The sequence below is a fragment of the Triturus cristatus genome, chromosome 4_1 (assembly GCF_964204655.1).
Source record: "Triturus cristatus chromosome 4_1, aTriCri1.1, whole genome shotgun sequence".
In the NCBI taxonomy this organism is placed as follows: domain Eukaryota; kingdom Metazoa; phylum Chordata; class Amphibia; order Caudata; family Salamandridae; genus Triturus; species Triturus cristatus.
Window position 1 is genome coordinate 215,242,419 of NC_140585.1, and position 20,843 is coordinate 215,263,261.

General features: G+C 40.5%; 1 protein-coding gene across 1 annotated transcript in view; it reads right to left on the minus strand.

The window, feature by feature from the left end:
- LOC146854092 (olfactory receptor 13G1-like) overlaps positions 1 to 18,451 on the minus strand; it is a 30,430-nt gene extending 11,979 nt beyond the window's left edge. Inside the window, exons 1-2 of the mRNA XM_085651007.1 lie at positions 18,397 to 18,451; positions 4,921 to 5,095 (exon numbers count right to left, since the gene is read on the minus strand). Of these exons, the coding sequence (XP_085507133.1) occupies positions 4,921 to 5,095; positions 18,397 to 18,451 (230 nt within the window). The remainder of the gene's footprint in view (positions 1 to 4,920; positions 5,096 to 18,396) is intronic.
- Positions 18,452 to 20,843: the final 2,392 nt, after the last annotated feature.

A 20,843-nucleotide genomic window follows, 5' to 3' on the forward strand; every position in this document is an offset into this window, starting at 1 on the left:
ATAGAAAAAAAAATATAGTAGAACAGTGCGGCACATTGGGCTGCCTTCCATAACTCTGCTGTTGGAAGGAATTTCATGGGGTATGGGCCTGCCTGTTGATCCGCCTTTGGTTTTTGTTGCAAATCCATATCTACAAACACTCGAGGCTGGCACAAGAAAGAGAAATATCTTTATTCCTCCTCATAATTTCCTGATTGTATGAGTGGTTACATAACCCTAAAGCACTACATGGAAAGATCAGAGATTGGAGTAGCTATTGTATTTGGGACTAGGCTCGGCCGCCACCTCTTGAAATCTTCTTACCACAGACATTTATTAAACTAGACACTCAGTGAATACCAGGGTAGCGAACCTTGCAAGGATCGTGCAATCTTTTCTTACCCGCAATAGAGTGCAAACCTAAAACAATACCTAATCACAAATTTTCCTCAAATTTCTGTAATGGAAACTTAGGGTATCAGGTGGAATCCACAAAATTCCTACCACCCAGCTTTATCCCACATGTCCAGATAAAAATGCAGCCCCACTGAGCAACTTGCCCTACTGCCTGTGATGTGATTGGATCAAAACAAAGTCAATTAGAGTTCTTGTAATTCAATCAGCCTCTCTTATTGTGGTCACCACCTACCAGTAGATCTACAGGGCTAATCCACTTGCCTATCTCTATTGAAGTGAGTGCCTTGAAGGGCCACTATTTCTGTATCCTCTGTTTTCGGGAAAGAATGGAACCTTGTCTTTGAGTCATGAAGTTCAGCCACTAATATTAAATGAGAAGTCCTTGCTCTCAGGAGCATTGGGAAAAGCTAGACAAGAAACCTTTCGCACCTCCACTGTAGCACTAAATCGCACACCAACCTTAGTCCCCAACAAAAAAATCTATGGAAATCTAATGTCACAGAAAATAATGTGAGTGAGCAGCCAAGACGAAGAAATTCATTCTGCCGATGGAAGAAATAGCCTCTGATCAACTTTGCATCTTCTCCTATTAGCAAGGGTTAGCCATGCTGGCAATTTTCCTAGCAGCAGGACTATCCATATATATTTGTCCCTGTTTCTTCACCAATATAATGCATGTACTAATGTACCTTTTCCATATGTCTAATTGTGAGAGGTCCTCCAAGGCAAACCAATTATTTAGCAGCACTAACCGCAGTGGACTTTGAAGGTCTGACAAGCATCAGACTCTATTAGTCCTCCTGGACCTATCAGCTGCCTTTGATACCATCAGCCATGACATCCTCCTAAACACCCTCTAACAGCATGCAGGCCTAAATGGCACTGTCCTTCAGTGGTTGACCTCTTTCCTGACACAACGCTGAAAGCTTGTCAGAATAAACAACTCCTCTTCAAAATCAATGCAAGTCTCACAAGGAGTTCCACAGGGCCCAATAATATCTACTTCCCTATTCACTCTCTACAGGGAACGTCATACATTGATTCTAAAACAAGCCAGAATTGCCTAGCACCTCTATGCAGATGACACCCAACTCTACATGAACATTTCTTTAAATAAAGATATCCAGCACCTAACCAGTACTCGCTCCATGGTACAAGTCTGGCACACTAATAACCACCTTAAGGCCAAACTCAACAAAACAGAACTACTCTTCTTCCAATCAAAAGTAAAGTCCTTTCCCACAGATACCTGGCTTGACAACCTCACTGCATTAAATTGCAACCTTTCCATCTCCAACACTGTCAAATCGCAAGGAGTTACACTTGACAGAAACCTGAACATACTAGAGCATATTAATGCCTCAGCTAAAAGGGCCTTCTACACGTTAAAGCACCTTTAAAAAGTCAAACCCTTCATCCCCCTCAAAGATCTAAAGTCTGTGGTGCAATGCTTAGTCCTCTTCAAGTTGGAGTACAGTACCGCTACGATCACGGGTGCCCCAAAAACACACATCAGACTTTCGAAAGCTGCATTCCACGCAGTGACCAGACTACTATCGGGGGAGACGCGCTCTGACTAAATCACTTCCACTCTCAGGAATCTCAACTGGCTACAAATTGAGGTAAGATGTATCCTCCAAACTGGTTTCATAACCCACAAAGCTCTCTACACTGAAAAAACAATCTACCTCGTGAATAAACTGCCAAAGGCCAACCAAAAGAGACCTCTCTGAAGTTCAAACACTCCTGATTCCACCCAAACTCAAGAAAGAAAAATCTTGCACCCGCTCCTTCTCTATGAACTTCCCTAGATTCTGAAACCCTTTGCCACAGGATGTATGTGAATAATTGATCATTACCTCACTTTAGTAAAACACTTAAACTTCTTCTTCTCAATAAATACCTAAACCCTCCTACCTAAATCATCTGACGTCACACCCTCCAAATAAATCTGAGTGTCACTACCTCGGGAGAAACTGTGCCTCTCCTCCCCCAGGTAGGTAACACCCTAACCTAGCTACTTCCGATCTATTTTGTCCACATATCCTATTGTACACTACCTTTATATATTGCTACTGTGTATTTTTATTTACTCCATATGCACCTCTATAGAATATGTACTACTGTATATTGTATTCTTTTCTTCTATACGGTTACTATGCACTCTATATGTAACTCACATAATTGCTGCTGTACTACTTCTGTGCTTCTACTCTTCCCAACTACGTAACAAACTACCTTACCTACCTCGAAAATACTATGTCCACATATCCTACCACATTTTGTATTCTACAATTTTAATATACTTTTGCTATGTATTTTTGCTTACTCATCATGTAGCTCATATAAAAACGGCTGTGGTATCTCTGTAAAGCACTCTGATACCCACGGTCAAGTTCACGCTATGCAAAACGTGATAAAAAAATCAAAAAAAAAAAATCAGCTACAGTCACTCCATTTCCCTCAGCATGTAGAGAAGGAAGCCAACATCCTATAAAGTTCATGAGTTATACATGTCTACCTACTCTAAGATTGGTCAAATATCACCCATCACGATCTGCATTGTACTACCACCCCATTGACTATTGGCCCTAATTTGTTAAAGCAGTGGCCATCAATATAAAGTCACATCTTATTCCTATTTCTTCAGCAGTTTCTTCTTCTTACTCATTAATGCATTCTCATGAGAGGTGGCAAACTGCCTGGGTTAAAACCCAGTTGTAAAAAGGCTGTGTTAGCTAATTCATCAGTCCCATTTGCCACCCTTAGACTATCTTTAGATGTGTCTCATGCAATTTAAATCACTGTAAACAGGGTATCAAAGGCCTCCCTTATGCTTTTGCACAGCTCCCCTTCCCCACACTTTATTTATCAGACTTGTAGATGTGGGAATTTGCAGTCTTGCATTAATATGACTCCAATCATTTTCTTCCAAGAGAGCCAGGCAGTATCAGTCTCCACCTTTTGATAAAAAATATGATATTGAAATAGGGAATCACATAGGAGATCTTCCCTGAGTCTGCTCTTATTTAATGTTTGTATGGCACCCTTCGCTAATTTGATTGAACCGTTCAGGGTTAAGGTGGTATCCTTTGCACACTTTACCCAGTTAATCCGTTCATTTCACAAAAGCTCAACTAAGACAGAACAAACCTTTAAAGCCTGTTTCATGAGGGTAATTGAATGGATCAATGAGAGCTACCAGAACGGCAACACAGATAAGACTGACATGCTTTTGAATGGATATAACAACAATTTCTCTGTCTTTGTGGCCTATGGATCTAGCTCTGCCTCCTTTACCAGCTGGTGTAGGTAGGAATTGTGGTGTCACATTCAATTTCAAGCAATCAATTTGTCCACAAATGTTGCCAATCACAGGTCATGCTTCTCTGTTTGGGTACATTAAGAAGGTCCCTGCATTTTCTGCCATTAGAATCATGGAAGCTAGAATGTCACGCTATTACCACTTCCAGAATAGACAATGCTAGCAGCCTATATCTTGGAATCCCCAAATTTCTTATCACTAGGTTACAAGTGGTTCAGAATGCAGCAGCACGACTGGTATTAAAACTCCCCCAAACTTGACCAGTATCACCCCCCTGTACAGCTCCATTGGTTGCAGTCCATAATTGGATTCTTTTTAACTTCATGATCTTTGCACATAGAGATTATTATAGGATTTGAGCAAAATATCTCATGGCTAAGTCTGAGTTCAAACAATACTAATAAGCAGGAACATAAGTCTTTCTTATACTAAACTCTTCCACATACCTCAGATAAAACTAGATAGGAGAGGAGGTAGGTCATTTGTATTTCTGACAGTAAAGTCCTGAAATGACCTTCCAGTTCCTCTAGGCTTCTTTACTGAGGAGTGCTGTTTTAGGAAACAACTGAAAACATGGCTCTTTTCTACCATCTAAGTGGACCTCAGAGGTTATGCCTTCTCTTTAGGTAGCACCTTTCTTAGAGGGTTGGAAGGATGAACTAAAGCAATACATTACCTAAAATGTGCTTTACTTTAAATATGGTGTACCAAATTCCAGCAAACCACATTCCCTTTGAAAGATTGTAATTTCCCAAAATGTTCATGTTTTTTTTCCAGATTGTTCTTATCACGAGAAAGTCAGTCTTTAGAAAATGTGTCTTATTTTCTGTATTGATTTTGTAGTAGGTCTGCTTTTTTACTCTAGTATCTGTCAGAAACATTGTGCTCTGCCTGCTTCATTGCTGGAGCTGTGCAATTTTCTGACCGGTGAAAGATAAGAGCCTAGTAGGCCTAATAAACGTGCTTCACGGCTGTCATAGGCTGAACACTGAGTATGCTTTAAAGGCAAGGCATGTGAGAGGGGGACGGTTGCTCTGAATAGGAGGGAACCAAAATATTTAGTATCATGGTGCTGAGCAGGGACATGATAACACATATGGAAGAGGATAAATATGAAAGAAGAGGTAATTTAGAAGTTGGATGATGAGGGCAATCTGCATGAAAACAGCAGATACTCCACTCACAAAATAGGCACTTACCTACAGTATTTAGTGACCAGAATCACTGAGTTTCCACTGGGGAAGTTTCCTCTTCCACTGATGGTAACACTTGACTGAGTGGTCAGCATGATTATAAATTTCAGTATTTCTTTGTTTATAGAACTCGCCTCTGAGGAAGGGACCCCGCAGTCCCGAAATGCATTGGGCATTTTGTCTACAACAAGAGAATTTTGTTAATGTCATGATTATAATTATAATTATTCCTTTTTACCAGATATATGTAATGTAAAGGACTATACCTTGATGATTTTGTGTTTGTTCAATGGTGTCAAAAAATATGCGCAATGAAAATACATAAATATTGATGTGATCTACAAGATGAATTGATGAGCAATAATTCTCATATGTGACCAAATGTGTTTATTTGTATATATTTTACTCTTAAAATTGTGCAGAATTATTTAGAAGATATAGAACGGATGTTCACAGTGCTCACTGCACTCAGGATTCTATCCTGTTAGATAATTTGCTAATGTTTGCATGTGAAGTGAACACATTACATCAGTATAGCACCCTTCTTTAAGTTTTCTCAAGAAGAATAAACCAAGAAATAACAATATTAACTAGGAGTGCTCTTGTAACCCCAAGACTTTTCTGAGAGCAGTGGTAGCCACACCTTATATAGGGCAAAGTAAATATAATGAATTCCCATGTTCAGGGTCACCAGACGAAAATAAACAATGGCCATGATGCAAAGAGTTAAAACTCCCTATATGTCAGGGCTCTTGCTTTTTGGTTTTCCTAACACAATGTCTCACTTTTTATTTTGTTTCAAAGCAGGTGCCAGGCTTCCGCCTCCAAGCACTACACAAGCTCTCAAGTTACTAATCTTAAATGATTTTTGGCCAGTTTTGTACATGAAGGAGAAAGTAGGGTACACAAAATGTTGTTAATATTTCCCCAGGTAACGCACATAATTCTTGTGAGAAGTGGACATCTAGCCAGGGATCATACTGTATGTGAAATTTCAACAGTCATGTGAGATACCTCCTCAACTGACTGGCAGTCTAAGTGAAAAAGTCAACTTAAGCATGGGCACACTTACAAACATCATACAATAAACTTGCTTGATATTTTTGGTGCTCTACTGCATGAAGAGTGTACTCAATATATGCCCTGGCATCCAAATGTCATGCAAGATACTTGCAAAATGTATTTTCTGGTGCATATCATACACCCAAAGCACACATCCATTCTCATAATCAGTATTTTACATTTTCCAAGCAAACAAGAGTCCCATGTGTGATAATCACACAATGAAAAAACATTCTACGATATACACAAGACCAAATAGTAGGAATTTATATGCAAAAATAGTTGCATAGGAAAATCAATTTTGCGTAGGTGAGAGGCATGGCTATAACATCCAGGACAGACATTGACGTAAGGTTAGTTTGACATTTGAACAGATAGCTATCAATTTTTCAGGTTTGTGTGCACCTGCAGAGGTTGGTGAAAATGTTTGTTCTATGGCTGTGGACAGTGTGGCATAGGGCAGGTTACTATTGACACTGGGAAGAAGGGAGGAAAGATGATAATGTATGGTGGCAGGGGCATGGTGTAGGTGAGGGTGTGAGGGCACACTTGAAAACAATAGACATGAAAAGGATGTGTGGTTCTGGTGGTAACCAAAATGGCCAAATAATACAACTGTGATACACGCATGATTGAGGGGCATCACTCTGCAGTGTTGCTGGCCTACATTGCTCTGAAACATATGTTGGGGGTGTGAAGAGAGTATGAGTATGAATAGGCAAACTGTAGCTGTGAAGAGTTCAGAGTTCCTGGTCTTCACTCCAGACTTCATCCAATACGTTTCCACATAGGTACCAAATTTCTCACTTCAGGAAAAGGCTAAGGTAATTGGGTCCGTCAAACCATCAGTCCAAACGCCTTCTGTCGGTTAGGTCGAACCTAAGTATTCTGTTGATAGATTCCCTTTGGCTCCATTCACTGATAAAAGTTTGCTACAGAGTAGTGGCCCTCAAAGAGTATTACATAGACCAGCCTACTATGTGTTGACACTCAATGTCTCATATTTTTTGTCCGTCACCAATAGAAAAAACCTGGTGGTGAGGGACAGAAAAAAGATTACCTGCCCACACTGAGCGAAAAGTTCAAAGCTGTGGTGGCGAGGGACTCTATTATGTTTTTGGTTTCTTGGAGAAAAAAACATGAGGGCCGGTGGTCATCTTTAAAATGACAGCTGGTAAACTGACAGGATGGCTGAGACAATGTCCTCTGCTAACCTGACATGAAATACTGTGCCCATCAATTTCCAACTCAGGTCCTCTGCTTTTTAATGACCTTACATTTCATATTTATATTGACATTGATGTATCAGAAGATCATTCCATTCACTGTGAAAAATCAAGTAAACTGTCTTTAAATGATCTTCGTAATTTGGGCCAGGAATGAACCAGGAACACTTCTGAAAGGGAGGGCTACACCAGGATTACCATTAGCATAAGCCATATATTCTATGCCACAATTTTGGTGTATTGGGTCCAAAGTGTGCAATGGAAACAAGACAGTTTGCCCATGGACTGTCAGGAAAACTACGCAAATGCACAAACATACTTCAAATTGTCAAGGAATGATGTAAGAAAACAAGGCTTTTTGCGGATGTCAGCCCACTTGGGCAACAAGATACTGGTTTTTAGCTCTGACTGTACACTGGAGGCTGCCACCCAGTGCCCATGCATTTTCCCTAAAATGGTTATGTGTAAATTTGTAACCCCAATTGATAAAGACTTTACCCCCTCATTATTCCCTAGTATATGGTACCAGCAGTGCCAAGTTTATGAGTGGTAAAGGGCTTGCAGCATTTTTGTGCCACCCTGAGTGGCACAAGTAAACTACTGACAACAGGCCTGCCAATGCAAACTGCAGGAGCAGTGTAAACTGCTCCAATTCGGATTTGCCCTCACTTTATGTGGCAAAGTCAATGCACCGCTTCTTATATTTGTCAGTCACCCCTAAAGAAGGGCTCCTGAGCTCAGGAGGTATGGTGCCTTATATTAAAGGTGTGGTCATGTAAGTGCACGCTTGTATGTCCCTATGGTGGTCTTTGTCATTAAAGTACATTATAACTTATAGTACACTAGACTTATAAGTGATAGACAGGATATCATGTGCTTGCACCCCGGCAAACCTGGGGCCAATAGCTCCAATATAGCATTGCCAAACTATGTCATTTTTGGCAACAAACAACATGCCATCTCACCCCTGACATGACTCTTGTGTCAAGGAGAATGTGGCATGCACCCAGGGGGCTACCTTAGAGGTTGCCCAACTGGTTGCCCCAGCTTCTCTGTGCTCTGGCTGGCAGCCCACAGTTGTTGCTGCCAAGACAGGATTCTGACCACAGGTCAGGCAGTTTGATCACTCCCAGGAATCAGGAAGAAAGGCCTGAGTAGGGAAAAGGTCACACCTCCTCCATTCCTGGAGGGCTGTTGAAGGGGCACATCAAGGTGGTGAGCTTCAAAGGCCACACTGCCTCTGATATGCATAGGGCTGACTCCCAAAGGAGGAAACAGCCCTCCTCATACCCCAGGAACATTTGTACCTGGGCAGGTGGTAAATTTGATATGCCGGAGATATACACCTCCAGAAGGCTACCCTCACCTCTAGGGTGGGCTGCCTGGTTTGTACAGCTAAGGAAGACTTCTGCCATTACAAAAGTGGCAGAAATAGTGGGTTCTGGGTAGAAAAGGTGACCTACACCACTGGATGTGGTCACCTCAGGGATGGATCAGCTGCAGGGGCTGGCAGCCCCTTGGCAACTTGCTCCCTCACTTATAACTCCCCAAATTCTAGGATCTTTTCACCTCCTCAGTTGGGCCATATATCTCTCCCTTCCTCCCTACCTTCTCCGCTCCCTCCCCTAACATCTCCTAACTGCAGATACCATCAACCAGTAGCTCCCCTACCTGCACCGCAACCCCTCAGAATCCATCTCAGACAGCCCCACCCAAACTTCCCACAATTGCTGAACATAGCTGTCCTCTGTTCAACAAGCTCATTCCCTTGTTCTCAAACCTCTTTCAAAGAATGGACATTCTCACATTGGCTCTCTGTCGTCTCGCCACTACTACCCTGAGCACCCCTTGTGGACCCTCCCTCCACATCCATCCAGCATAGCAAGAGCCAGCTGCCTACCCAGACCCAGTTGGATTCAATCATTCCCAGATAACTCAGACCTACCTTATCTCCCTAAGAGTTACAGAGCCTTAACTGCTGCTACCCCCTCCTCCTATCTCCCCTTAGGGGGCGCTGCCCGATTTCCACCATTGTATCTGATTGCACTCAAACTCACACACACATCCCAGTGCATGTGCTTACTCCCAGATCAGCCAAGTCAAAAACACAACAGCTTCTCCATTAACTGCACTCTCCATAAATGTTGGCCTGCAGTATAACACCTTCTAGAGATATCAGACTTGATCCAGACTCATAATCTTGACATCATGATCCTCATGGAAACATAGCTCAATGTCTCATCTAACCACACTCCATTTTGCATTGCAACCAGGAAGATCGACACGGTGGAGGTCTCGCACTAATTCACCGAAACTCGCTGAGGTGCCGAACCCTCCAAACCACTCATTTTCAGTCTTTCAAAATGCATGTCGCTGGAACTGCCCATCTCCACCACCCCCAACCTCAGATTAAATGTTATTTACCCCCCCCTCCCGGTCTAAACAACAACTTCATTGAGGAATGTGTGGATTTTTTCACTATGCAACTCATCAGGTCAGACAACATTATCTTCCTTGGAGACTTTAACATCCACTGGGAATGTAGGCAACAGCTATGTGGACACTTTCATCTCCTTTCTTAATGGCAATGATCTCTAACAACTCTGCCATAAACCCATGCATCACAAAGGGGCCATTCTGGATCTGATAATATCCAACTAAAGGCATATGACTCAATCCTCGTTGAGTGGTCCTATCACATACAGCTTCTATTCTCTCTAAACGGCTCACATACCAAAACATAAAGGCAACCTAAGACAGACAAAATATGGTTCAGGTATACATCCCATCTTGACACACAAGCCAATGTCATCATAGGCTATCCCACCCTAATTATATGAACATTAAAGAGGCCACCAACAACTACAACTCCTGCATGGAATCCCTTATCGACAAATGTGCACCCCTGAAATGCAAATTACCCAGACCTAAACCCTCTAGGCTCTAGTTCTCTAAAGCGCTTTCTGAAGAAAGAAAGCTGCTCAGAAACTGCAATCCCACCTCAGTTTGACTAAACTCTGCAAAGCGAGAAAACATTACACAGACAAAATTCTCAGTGCCAAATTCTCCCATATTGGAACCCTTGTGAATTTAGCAAAGAATAGACAAAAGAGCCTGTTCGAGGTCATTGCACAGATCACTAACCCCTCAAAAAAATGTTTTATTTGATTTAGTTCTCTACTGAAAACAACAAATAAGAAATTTAAAAACAACAAAATTACATCTATAACTAAAAAGCTTTGTAACATTCATCCTAATATAAATTTATAAAAAGTTTTAGAAATTTAAACAGGTTATAACAAGTAAATTCATTAGGAGGTGATTTTAAAAGAGAAATCAAACTCTGTACATTTGCACAGTTGCACTTTGTTTGAATTGGCTTTAGGAACCTCTTTCTAGCAGCAACGACTGTGGGATTAGGGCATATGAACAGTGCATGTACCAAGTCTTGAACTCCTCCTTGACAGAGGTTGCATAGGCTTCCGACATTTTTATTTTGTGTCCAAATGCAAGTTAGGGATTTAAAAGGGAGAATCACAAATCGAAGTAAGATCCTGCATCTTCGGGCGCCGTGACTTAAAGTAAAAGTAAGATAGTGTTGCCTTTGCTTAAATTCCATTGAATCTGCATCTGCCTTGTATGGTAACAGTTTTGAACAGTGTAAAATGTGAAGATCATAACTTATTCTTGGCGCTGAGTGTTTAAAAAAAAGTTTCAAGTGTGACGGAGTCCAGGATTTCAGCAGATCCACTGTACATTCTGTTAACTTCAGTGCAAACGTAAGATTTTGATAAAAAACATATTTTGTAGATCCTGGATCAAAGATTTCCGATCTTAGCTGTGCTCTTAGGGTTCCTGGTTCTGCTTGCAAGATGTTATATGCCCATCGTATTATGTTTGTAATTCCCCTGGCATATGTACTGGTTAGCGAGAACTCGAGGCGCAGGGCTTGCACGGGCACGGCTTGAGGCACTTTGGTTAGTTTCCGAAGGCTCTGGCTTTCTTTAAGTTGTATTGAATGCCATTGAGTTATTGGAATGTGTTCTAGAGCATATGAAAGAACAGATAGAATCTTTGTACTAAAGACTTGCAGAAGGGATAAGAAGTGCCTGCGCCCGGTAGAAGAGTACAGTCTTTGGAGCGCCCCAGTGTGAACATCTGTTTTGTGGGCCAAGGGCTGGAAGTGGGAGTGATTTTTAAAGTTTGAGTAAAAATACACCCCAAATAGGTGTATTCTTCCACTATTTCCAGCTATTTCCCTCCTAAGGTCCAGTTGTAGTTTGTGTGTTTTTGTTTTCCTCGGAAAGGGACTATTTTTGTTTTTGCTATGGTTGGGATTAAAAAATTCCTTTCAGTGTATATTGAAAGTGCGTCCAGATTCCTTTGAAGACCGAAAGGAGTAAGGTCGAGAATAATCACATCGTCTGCGTACAGCAGAGTGTACATTTTAGACAATGCTATTTTCGGAGGAAAATTGTTTACCTGCGTGAAGCAGCCCGGAAGGACACTGAGGTACAGGGAAAATAGTAGAGGAGCTAAAAGACATCCTTGCTTTAGTCCATTCGATGTTTTAATTGGGGATGTAAGGCCCTTTTCTTGCCCAAGTAACACTTGACACCAGGTTTCTGAATGTAGTGCAACAATTATACGAAGTCGATTTTCTGGGATTCCCAATTTTTGTAGCTTTCGCCAGAGTGTTGGTCTGTCCACCCTGCCAAATGCTGTTGAGAAGTCGATGAAGGCAGAGTAGACGACCTGTGATTTCGAAACAACGTATTTATCAATTATTGCTTGCAGCATAGCTATATTATCATTTACAGAGTTTTTTCCAGGACCCAGCTTGATTTATCGGTATGGATCCAGTTGAGAAAGCCCACTCTTTGAGATGTTCCAGCACACTGGCCGCAAAATCCTTTCCTGACGTATCCAGGAGGGCGATCTGTCTGTAATTGCTGGGCAACAGCCGAGAGCCCTTCTTATGAATTGGAATGATTATACTTCCTTTCCAGGAACTAGGAATTTTGCCAGTGACAAAGCAATAAGAAAAGAGAGGAGCTAAAAACAAGCTCCACTCCTTTGGATTCTTTTGAAGCACCTTTATCGGTATCAAATCTGGGCCCATTGCTGCAGATGGTCTGGCTTGTCTAATAATAAGTTCACTAACCCCTCTACTACTTCGGTTCCTATAAATCAGTAGACCGTTGCAAACCTTTGTGGATTTCTTTGTTAAAAAATGTAGAGCCCTTCATACTTCCCATCAAAGCACTACAATCATGGTCATCCTTCTTTTCAATTTCTGAACAGTCCCTACATAGAACAATCTCCAAAGTAAACCCCTCAACCCACCATCCCAGGTTGTATCAGCAAATCTCTTGCCACACACCTTCTCCCCATATGGACCACCATGGTGAACTCCTCTCAAACAGGGCCTCTTCCCAGAATTACTAAAACAGGGCCAAATCCAGAGAAAACAAACAACTACCACCCTGTCTCCACACTCCCACTTTTAGGCAAGTCATCGAAAGTTGAGTAGAGTCCCAACTAGCCTCACACATTCGAACACACAACCTTCTAGACTCTCCGATTAGGTTTCTGCCAGGGTCACAGTAAAAATAAACTGCAATCCTCCAAATAGTTGATGACTGCCTCAAAATCCTCATCTTTGGCAACTCCTGCATCCTGTTCCTCCTGGATTTATTTGCTGCATTCAACACTGTCAATAATTCATACTCTTGAACTTTGCATGGGATATGGAGGCACTGTCTTCAACTGGTTCACCTCATACCTATTCAACTATTTCTAAATTGTGAAAATGGTTAACTCACTCTTGAGGCCAATCAGCATTTACCAAGTGGTCCACCAAGGTTCGATCCTCTTTAACCTCTACCTGGAACATTTATATATTGTTCGGAGTGCCGGATCACTTGGTATCACCCATGCTAATCATTTCAATCTTCACAGCCATGGCCAACAGTGCGCAACTCCGAATTAGGCAGCTTTGAATCCGCAGGCAATTGATTTCAGAACAAGACCTCAAAATAGAGATGCATTCACTCATTCTCTCTAGACGATACTATGGATAAGCCCTTCTTTCAGTCATTCCCAAAAGTTCACCTAGGCCCACTGAGAGCAACTCTGCATGCTGCAGCATGTTTCATTTTAGGTCCCAAGATATTTGACCACATTTCCTCTGCCCTGCTAATCCACTGGCTCCCCATTGAAGTGGAGGCCCAATTTAAAATTACTTGCATTACCCACAGAGAGCTGCACTCCTCCTCACCCTTCTATCTAACTCCTCCTCACCCTTCCTTCTAAACAAGAAATTGAAAATCTCTGGGTTCCAGAAATGTCCAATTCTTGCTAATGCTAATCAAAGGCATTTGCCTTTAAACTCTTAAAAAGGAAACTGAGTTGCCCACCCTTATAACAACCTGTTGACGATGATGGAGGCTAAACGCCTACCTTCACTGACTTATGGCCTGGAAATATGGCACGGCAAGCGGATAGTCTACTTAAATAAGCCATAAACAAATCAATATAAAATATTGTGCTGCCTCCCCAACGCAGCCTCACTCGCCCAAGTGCGCATGGTATTCGGACTCCAAAATCAACATCCCAAAGAATTAACTCCTTTGTGAAACTGAGCTGGAAAATTCGCGCCACAGAGAGTGGATCACTGAATAACATATGTTGGTCGGATATCAAGATCCAGATAGAGAAAAAGCAACCCAATTCATAAGGGACTCATCTGGGGAAAGCGTTAGCTGACATGGGAATTTACGAAACATGGGCACAACAGATGGACTAAGCCACATTCGCCCGGTGAAGAAGAGCCAGAGTGAAGAAATTGTCACTTTTTGAAGACCAAATCAGCCTGGCCAAGTGGAGACATTCTTGGACCGTGATAAACTAGTATAGTATACCATTCTGAAGCTGTAAGCATATGTTGCAGATCACTCCAACCTGGCCATGAAATGGAGCTTCATGCCGTACTGCCTTGGCTTTCATGATTTTAAAGATCTTCTTCCATCAAGGAAGGACAAGAAGCAAGATACAAACTGCCAACTATGTGGCTATAACATTGAATCAATAAGCCACTTCATGTGCACGTGTGTAGCTGTACTGGGCTTCTGAAATTAATCTTCCAGGAACTAAACGTTCGTACCTGCAGACAAGCAGTTATTACCTGGCTGTGAGGTGCTTCGATCCAACTGGCATGTCTAGGTGTACAAAAAAAATCTCAGACAAATGAGCTGCTCTGAAAAGCGGATCCAGTAGAAGAATTTTCTTCCAAGGACAGGCCAGTCTGGTCAAAACAAAGAATTAAAAGTACTATCAAATACCACTTAATTATAGTATAATGTGCACATTTTTTTAATGTTTTTTTTGGGGGGAGTGAAATGGCATGAGCTTGAATCATTTTAATCATGTGTTTTAACTTATTTTCAATCTCAATATGTAAGATTACACATGGTTAGAAATGCATATTTTAACAAAGGGTATTGAATTTTTAGAATCACCAATCTGTTTTTGTACTTTTTGAAAGAGAGGTTTTATTCAGCGAAAAATGAAAAAAATATATATTTATGAAATGCACTTTATGGTTAGGAATAACCAAGTAAAGTTTATTTTTGAGTGGTTGATTGTCAAGTTTGACTTCCTAAAAAGTATCAGGGGTTATGGACTTTATCTCACAGAGAAATAACCTGTGGATGTGTGCACAGGTGCAAAGTCTCAAAAAGTGACACAATTTAGTGCAAAGTCTTGATAAACCAGACACAAAAGTTTTTTTCTAATAAAAAGTAGCCTAAAATTTTAGCAAACGGCAATTTGAGCTACATTGTGCTACTTTTCATCGAAGAGGAATCCCATGGGTGCTACATGAGCAGTTCAACACAACCACCTATAGTGCTTGATGCAAAGCCTGATCTAATAACAATGGTAGGTTGGTCTGTGCACCAAACAATAACAGCTCCTTGTGGCTGCTGTAAAGTAGGGGAAATCCCTTAAGTCCTAACATTTGCACATTTCATGTGTGCTGCACTGTCTAGTCCAAATAACAAGTGGGAACACTTTAAGAGATAGGCTAGGGGGCCATGCCAGTACAAAACCTATTCTAGACATTGTGCACAGTCCTTTGTGCTATGGTGAAAGATGTGTGCTTGGTGTTAAGCAGCCTGTTTGAGCACCAGTTCAGGATATGGCAGCAGGAATGCTATGTCTTTGGAGATATGGTTCTGCACTGAGTACTGTGCCGGGTTTTTCCCCATGGGCCATTCAGAGCAGCAACTTTGGTTTTAAATACGTCTGCCCACATGTGCAGCAAATACTGAGCAACTTGTATTTGTGACACTGGGCAAACATGTATTTGCACAAAGTGTGTTAATTACCAAAAGCATTTGTAACATTGCCCCAAGACGTGTGACCATCAATTGATCTGAAATTATTAGTGTCTACTGCTGTGAAAACAAAGGGGAAAGGACCTAGTTTTTTTATCTTATATATCCAAATTACAAGAGCCATTCTTTTATTTGATAAAGAGGAGAGTTGGAACGTCATCATTGTAGGGCATTCGTACATTCGGTGTGTGTGCAGTAACAGTGTAGAACAACCCACATAATACACTTTAATTGACTTATCTTGCATGTCTGTGGCCTTGCACTCAGAAGCTATTAACGTCCGCTCAAATTAGAATTGATTTGTAAACGTGTTATTGTGCCGTTAGAAAAGAGTAGAGGTTATGAATATTATAAGTTTTAATATTTGAAATTAAAACATTTGCGAAGTGTTTCCTAAAACAAAAAAAAACCTTGCTAGGAGAGAATTCTTCTAAACGTTCATCTGTGAGCTTGAAATAAATTTATAAAATGTTCCTCTGTTTGCTAACAATAAAAAATAAAACACAACGTGGTGATTTTCCAGGTTTTTACCCACAAAACACATTTCTGTAGATCGTTTCCTCCAAATGAGAATGCAAAATATGTGTGAACTGGAAGGCTTGCATCTTCACCTAATCTTACATATTATGCCACGTGGACAGCTAGGCCATTTGGATACTTAAAACAGTTCTATCATGAAACCCAAACATAAGGTACTCAGTCCAATAGCTAAGATATGAAATGATAACAGCTAAACATAATGAGAGTGAACTAAGATTACCTTACCTGTTGTGATCTATCATTGTAGACCAATCTCATTGGCTCAGGATTTCTAAGAAGGTTTCAGACGCTTTTTATAGCAGCTGTTGAAGGAAAGCCTTTGAGGACTGCATGCTGTCGACAGGCCCATGATAATAGTGACTCTAATTGCTGGAAGAGAAACGAAGGCACAATTGTTCGTTTTTTTAAAAACCTAGCCTTATTTTAATTTCTTATCTGTGAGTCAGGAAAAAGAATGCCCTTAGTGGAAGAGTCCCTGAACTTCAATTAAAAAATCTGGACCTCAGTAGGAAACAAGTCTAGCTAAACAACATCAGCACAATATTCAAGCTGCTTTACACGAGCTTGCAGTGCATGTTTGGAAATCATGTCAACTTTAAGTCAGGCAACACAAGCACATCCCTGTGCCAGGCCTTGTCTAGATATTTATCAAGGGACAGGGGTTCTTAGTTGGAAATCATATCGGAAATTACTAGTGCCACCACAAAGAATAAATAAATAACATTTAAGCAAACGCCAGGTGATTAGGAAAATTACAATTTGAACAAATGTGCTTGGTGCTCAAAAAACCTGACACACAAATGTAATCAATATCATCATTTCAGTGCATCACCTTCAGTAGTTGTAAGTATGGCCCAACATGTGATACATGTCTTATAACCAATGGGGTACGTAGATAGGTTGACAGGGTTTACGATCAATAAACAATATAGGATCATTTTAAGGGCTGAGAGCGTAAGCGTGCTAGGAGAATTGAAAATAAAAAGGAAAACACATGAAATACATTATATCCCAGTTATCTAGTGATTTCAGGGTAGCCGTTATTTCTTGAATACGATTATTGCGCAATCCAATTGATTGCCAGAGCAATTGTGATAGAACTACTTACCCAGTGAATTCATAATTTTTCTCTTATTTTCTCTTCTTTTCCAGTATATTATGCAGGGTAGGCATATGCACTATGTTTGAATTTATACCAACATACTCAGAGGAAGAATTTTGGAAAAATGACATTAGTGTATGGTGAAAGTGCTACTTCATCTGCATCTCCCCTCATCACTAATTGTGTTGATCAGTAAGAAAAACGTCAGAAGAAATACTTTTACATGCAACATTCGTAAAAATGCTGATTCAATATCCTAATGTTGACATAAATCAGTTAGGCCTAAAAGTTAGGAACATTCCTGCATTTTCACTGAAAACAAGAAAGTCAAGTTAAAAAATCTGCTTTTATTACTTATGCAAAGGCCACATTAGAAAGAGTTGAAAAAAACTGTAACAGAATTTAAATAAATAGAAAAGAAGAAAAATGTCAAGAAAGATGTGGAAAAAAAACCCTTACTGATGATTTTTATGCGAACAGAAATTACTCTTACACTGGGTATAATCAGCCTTGGACTATTCGAACAAACAAAGAAATGTGTAATTTTTTCTGAAACATGAGCACACTGTAGTGACTTCTCAGATCCTCTACGAAACAGTGGGGCCTCAATTTTGAAAAACCAGGCAATATTTTTTAGAGGTCAGGAAGACAAAAAAGACCAGGGAAATGAAGTGTTTGAGGCCAGCGATTCTTCGGAAGGGTACACAAACTTGACACAAATATTATCGATCGAGTTACCCCCAGGAATAAAAGACTCACATATAATTCCCATTTTCAAATTATCCAACTATATCACGTTATCTATAGAAATTGACCTCTGTCGAGGGCTATGTTTTGCACCCACTGAACTCACTCTTTTTTTGAAGGGCAAATTGAGCTACACACATTTTTCAAGAAATGTAGGTTAAAGACCACCCCCCTCCCAAACAAGATATGACAGCAATAAGGCCCCCCATGACCCTTTTTTCCCCAACAATAATTCCTCATAATATTATTCCATATCTGTAAAGCGCAAACTTATTTCCTTAGCTTTATAAACAGTGTCGGCTGCAAAGTCTCAAAGTGGTGGGCACCAGATGAACTCATGCATTTGCCTAAGGGATTGGGCACAGTTTGCGACCACAATCATCGCAAAGGAGGAGGGGAGTTATACCTGCACGGTCTACTTCAGGGAAAAGCATGATTTCATCGATAGGATTTCTCTTCATGTTTGCACTGCTAAGTACACTGGATCCAGTTGAACATTAAAAATCAAACACTGCATGTACATAGTTATATGAAAAGAAATTGTGTTTTGCGACAAATATCATTTTTCATATACTCAAGTCATCAGCCACCAAAGAACCCTGTGACAACAACCTATACCTAGGGGTAAAGGCTAAAGATACATGTTGAGGCTGAAGCCTTTGTAGACAGGGAGGGTAAGCCTGCATGTAACATGTGCTATTTTTTGGACTAGACAAGCAGCAAAGGTTATTAGTGCCACAGATTACAATCATTCATTTTATTAAATGGACATTTGTAAATTTGACTCAGCTCTTGAAATTTAACACATTGCACGGCATCACATTTGTAAGATAATTATTATAAAACTGTACACTGTCAAAACAAAAAAAGGACTCTAAATAAGGAGGTACACTAACAGGTGCCCCCAACACAAAAGAGGCTGGCCACATTCCTGTAGCCATCACAAGGTCTGCAGCCAGCAGTTATGATATATGTAAGCTGGAGAGGGGCAACAAGTTTTTGCGAAAAAGTTTGCCTCTTCATTTATCTTAGTCTTCATTTCGGACATCACTGACGTCGTAAAACTGTGAGTTTAATTGCTACGTGTGCTTTTTTAATTGCATGTTTTATGGGTGTCGGCACACCTCAAAGTGAGGAACATAAAAACATGACTTATAAGCAGCCCCCATTTTAAATACTAAACGGGGAACATCCGCAAGCAGATTGTTTTACATGTTTTATCATTTTTTTTTATTTCACTAACTTTATTGATTTTCCGAACACAAAAAAAAAAAATACACAGAACAAAGGAGTAAAAGTACAGCAATTCATCAAATGCCACTTTGGATAAAGGTAGATGAGATAATTTTACAATTGATACAGTGCCGCCGGGTGAATGAATCGGCTAACTGAACTGGCGGGGGTACAAATGTTGATTGGTAAGTTAGCCATAATATCCATGTCACACAGGGACAAGCAGTTTCATAATACCTAGACAGGTCTGAGAGCTCATATTGGTTTAACAGTTGCAGACTAGTCTACATGGTGATCGATGGTTCAAGGAGCAATTGTATCCAGTCAATCATTATTAAAAGCAATGACAGTCCTGTTGAATATCCTTTATCCTCTTTTCAGCATGGAGGGAGTCAAGAGAGAAAGGAAACATTAAGAGTAATTAAACAATACTAAAACCCAACTGATGAAATAAGGAGAAATAAAGAGGAGAGTAAGAATAAGAGGAGAGTATGAGGAGAGAAGGAATAAGCTTGGGTTCAAAGGGCACACCTATAGACAGTGTTGGTTGGTTCATCAATTTAACCGTATTCTAATAGGGAACCATCACTCATTCCTAGTTGGATGTTTATATATGCAGAGGGGAGTGCGATTTAGCGCAATAATACTCACGTTTTGGATTAGTATTTCAGGGGAATTTAAAAACCTTAGATGCCGAGTCAAGCGCTTTCCATATCTTCCTGTGTCTAGGTTTCCAAAGGGAGATATTTAAGGAAATAATATCCACACCTCTTTAAATTGTTAGCCATTCTTGCCATTTTTTATGAAATTTTCCCAAAACTCTCCCAATTACACAGAACTATTTTACATGCCAATGTTAGCATTAAGTCAAGCAGAAAGCGGTCATCCTCTCCCGGTAGGTCTGGGTCAAGAAATCCAACTAATATACGTGATAGCTCTTTAACTGGTGAGATGTTGAATGTCTGGGTAATGTAATTGAAGACTTTGTTCCAAAAGTTTTGTAACATAGGACACAGTAGGAGCATGTGTGATAAGTCACCAGTTTGAGAATTGCAATTCCAGCATTGTGGGGACTGGATTAGTTTAAGCTTAAATAGTCTTGCAGGGGTCCAGTAATTTCCTATTTATGATCATACATTTTGTTTGTGAGAGAGTAGGGGAGGTTTTGTGTTTGAAAGGCATCATTGGAATTAGTGACCAGTCAAGTGTAAGTTTTTTGCTGTTCTGTTCTGTCTCCCACTTTGTAACATTACTTAAATGATGCCTATCTGGTGAAGGGGGTAGTAATTTATAGATCCTTGAGCCCGGGTGGCCCGCGTTAATCAAATGGGATAGTCTGGAGGGGAGCAAGGGGAAGGAGTGAGGTAGAATTATGTTTGGAAATCTGTTTTTTAAGTTTCAGAAGGTTAGATGTCTAATTCAGTTAAACCTTTCTCCTTCTTAAGGGTAGAGAAAGGAACAGGTGAAGTGTTATTGTGAAGGTCCTTTACAAACTTCATACCTTTACAGGACATCTCTTTCCAGAATATTGTTTCTTTATTTATTTTTATCTCCTGGTTTTGCCAGATCACCTGTGCTTTAGAGGCACCCATTTTAATTTTGGAAAGTGAATCCAGTCGT